The sequence below is a fragment of the Mus pahari genome, chromosome 3 (assembly GCF_900095145.1).
Source record: "Mus pahari chromosome 3, PAHARI_EIJ_v1.1, whole genome shotgun sequence".
Lineage (NCBI taxonomy): Eukaryota > Metazoa > Chordata > Mammalia > Rodentia > Muridae > Mus > Mus pahari.
Genome location: NC_034592.1, coordinates 115398409 through 115402157, shown reverse-complemented (window position 1 = coordinate 115402157; position 3749 = coordinate 115398409). Strand labels below are relative to the sequence as shown.

General features: G+C 51.1%; 1 protein-coding gene across 1 annotated transcript in view; it reads right to left on the bottom strand.

Moving 5' to 3' along the window:
• Positions 1-212: 212 nt before the first annotated feature.
• Positions 213-3749, bottom strand: part of Cds2 (CDP-diacylglycerol synthase 2) — a 44080-nt gene continuing 40543 nt past the window's right edge. Inside the window, exons 11-13 of the mRNA XM_021192936.2 lie at positions 3128-3247; positions 2677-2780; positions 213-2461 (exon numbers count right to left, since the gene is read on the bottom strand). Of these exons, the coding sequence (XP_021048595.1) occupies positions 2329-2461; positions 2677-2780; positions 3128-3247 (357 nt within the window). The 3' untranslated portion in view covers positions 213-2328. The remainder of the gene's footprint in view (positions 2462-2676; positions 2781-3127; positions 3248-3749) is intronic.

Here is a 3749-nt window from a genome sequence, read left to right as displayed (position 1 = left end):
GGCTTCAGGGAGTAGCTACTAACCCTGTCCCACGGGCACACTTTGAGATGGGGACTTTGTGGTTCCACCCCACGGCTCTCACCTGAGACACCTCAGAGGCTGTGAGGAACAGATGGCACACAGGCTGGCAAGCAGGAAAGCTGCACAGTGTTTATGCTCACACAGCGGGAAACATAAAACCGTGCAACAAGTGACAAACACGGGACTCCTGACAAGGAAAGGCACGAACACTTTATTTCTGACACAACAGACGAGTGTAAAGCAAGTTATGTGACCCACTGAGATCTGTGTGGTGCTGAGAAAGCAGTCTCTGCGCCTGCCCGTTTACTGGGACAAACAACACGCTGTACAGTCACAGGGTGGCACAATCGCAGGGTGGCACTGTTCTCCTGGCTACCTGACTGGGAAATTCTCCTCTTTCACAAGACTGGAGAACTCAGGAAAGAATAGAAACCTGTGGCTGGCAGCTCCAGTGAGCACTGGGTTTCAGTGTCGTGGACAGCAGCTTCCTCGAGCCTCTGCGGCTGCTGCCCGAGCGTGAGTCGTGGCTGCTGGGGCGGGCTGTGCCCTTCTCTACCTAGTTTACTGATGCAAGGCCATTTTTCAATCAGAAAAGTGCAGTGCTGCTCCCAATCTCGACCGAGAATCTAAGGAGCAATTGTAAAATACACCTCAGTGTATTTATTTCCTTTTTCAGGTGCCCATGACATGACTTGATAGCAACAGGGGCAGGATAGTGACAGGAACTTCTCCATAGTTTCCGAATTGGTGAACTTTGAGGGCAAGTCAGAGGAGAACCCTAAGGGCAAAGCTCCTACTCAGGGCCTCATGGCCAGAACCAGACTGAAGGCAGCAGCGCTGTGTTCAGTGCAGCCCAGGAGCTGAGAACAAAAGCCCCCAATGCTGACAAGTCAGTCAAGGCTGAGAGACAAGGAGCTGCCCGCCCCTGCCCCCATGCGCACGAAGGACACTCTGACGGACACTCTGAGGGCTGGCTGAGCGTTGGAGGCCACAGGAAGGCTAATCTGAAAATAAATTAGCACAGACCACGGTGCTTGGGGAAGTCACTGCAGCCTCTCAGCAGTGGGCACACCGAGGCAGGGCTGTAGGTTAGTTAATACTCTCCGGGACTAAGTTCCTTCCCTGTCAACCGCTCCTTCCCATGTCAGTCTCAACTTATGATTAGGAAGGGAACGAATCACCACAGCCACAGACCACAGCAGAAGGTCCCAGGAGAGTACAAACCACATCTACACTGGTCACAGTCGATAAAAAGTGGACACTGAGTCTTGAAGAGCCGAGCCTCTTGACAGGTTAGGCTGGCCACAGTTCTAAGCAGGATATAGGGACTCTGAGGACGTTCCGGTATGACTGAAATCATGTAGGAAACAAGGTGACTTTTAAACAGACACGCATACGCTCATCTCAAGAGTACTATATACACAACACAGCAGCAACACAAGTGGGCTTCCAGGCGAAGGGTATCTGAGCAAAAGCCCTCTGCTCCCCACCTCTTAGGGCTCCCCCAGAAGAACTCAGCAGAGCAGCAAACCCACAGCACAACCACAGAGGCCTCGGCTCCGGAAGATGCCGTCTGCAGGACCACCCTCCAGAGGCCACTGTGCCTGGCTGGGGCAGAGAGGGCTGGGACAGTGCACTCTGCTGTATACATCTGCTTCTTTTCCAGACTTCATAAATTCTTCATGCTTTCTGAGAAAAAAGTCTGAAATCTTCTCAGTCTATATGGCGAAAGCAAACTATATGTAAGCAAAGCTCTCCTGCCCTCTGCAGAACTTTGGCTTGGACAAGACGCTCATCTCATCAGTAAGCCTCTCTCCCACAGTTCTACAGAAGGCCGCCCTCCACTGCTCCCAGACAGAGGTGCCTGCAGAAGCCCCAATGAAAGGTGTCAAGGACAGCAAGAGCATGGAGGTCCTGTCCAGGTGGGAAAGCCCTCAACTCATCAGACACAGATGAATGTACGATCTCTCACACAGCCCAGAAACAACTGGACGGGCAGGGGTTAGGCCACCAAGCAGACACCCTGAGCTGGGCAACACTGCCCTTCATGTTGCTCAATACCTGTACTTCAGAAACCCAAATGGTTCTTTCCTGTGACTTCTTTGCAACTCAAAGCTACAGCTTACTCACTGCCCACACTATAAACAGACAGTATATACAGATTAAAAACCACACACGTACAAATTAAAAAGGAAAAAAAAAAACGACGGTGAGTTGAAGCTTTTCATTATCTAAGTCATAGCAGCCGGGCGGCCTTGGCGACTGGCCCCCACTCCATCCTGCTCCAGCTCTCTGGGCCCCAGGACTCTACTCATCTTCCAAGGCAGATGTCAGAATCCCCTTGTCAGTCAGATGAGACTTGAGCGTGTTGAAGATGTGAAGCTGCTGATCCGGCCGCAAAGTCAGAAACTGCTGAATCAGTTTGCTCGGGTTTGGACCCCTACAACAGAACATGAGGCACCCCTGAGCACGGGCCAGCTGCTTTGCTGGCCCAGTTACCCATGAGGTGCTATGAGCCCTGGATTCACTATTAGTGGAGGGAGAGAGACCTCAGAGAATTCGTATACACTAACAATGGAAAACCACACTCATGCTTTCAAAGCCCACCCAGCTGGATCCGGTGGAGTATCTGGAACCAGTGGAGTAGCTCCGCACCTGATAAAGCTGGCGATGTACACGTTGACAAAGGTGGCCATCAGGTACTGGCAGTCAAAGCGATCCATGATGCCTCCATGACCGGGAATGGTATTGGCAAAATCCTGTTAGAGGCAGAGGAAGGATGAGCCTGGGCTCACCAACAACCAAACTCCAGACTAATGGATCCACCCATGACCCAAACCCTGCTGGGCAGAGAAGGTGATGGAAAGAGGCATAGAAGACCACAGGACAGGACTGCAAATTACAATGTGGTCTCTGGCTGAAAGAAGCTCTAGCAAACCAGACACTTTTACTTTCATTTACTGTCCCCAAATCCAGCACATGGGTCAAGACAAGCACACAGTAGGTGCCAGGGGCATGACCTGGTATGAGGGGTGCAAGCTGATGGAGCAGGGTGGGGAAGAGATGGGCAACCGGGAGTGAGAGGTGAGGGGCAGAGGTCCCCTACTTTGATTTTAAAGGCCCGCTTGAATCCACTGGCGAAGAACCCTCCAAATGGGCCGATGAGCGAGGCGAAGGTGGAGAGGGCGATGCTGTGGATCTGGAAAGGATACATCCTCACCGTTTTCTGAGGAGAAAGTGTGAAGCCAAAGTCAGCAAGTGTGCACGTCTGGCTTCTTACAGTGAACTCAGAGCTGAATAAAACAAGGTCTCTATTTTTTCAATCAACCAAAAGACTGCAGGGCTGGAGATGGTCTGGTGGTCAGGAGCACCGGCTGTCCCAGCAAAGAAGCTGGGTTGTTTCTAACACACACGGTGGCTCACAACCATCTAGAACATACACACACACACACATGCACGCATGCACAAACACACTCACCCAAAACATTCATACATCTAAAGAGATTGAGTATTTAAAAAAAAAAGAGAGAGAGAGAAAGAAAGGGGGGAGGAAGGAAGGAAAGAAAAAAGAAAAACCCTGTCTCAGAAAGAAGGAAGGAAGGAGGGAGGGAGGGAGGGAGGGAGGGAGGGAGGGAGAGAGAGAGAGAACGAGAACGAGACAAAGAAAACTGGCCCATACTTTTAAATCTCTAACATTTGGCCCAATAATAGACCACTATGATATTGTG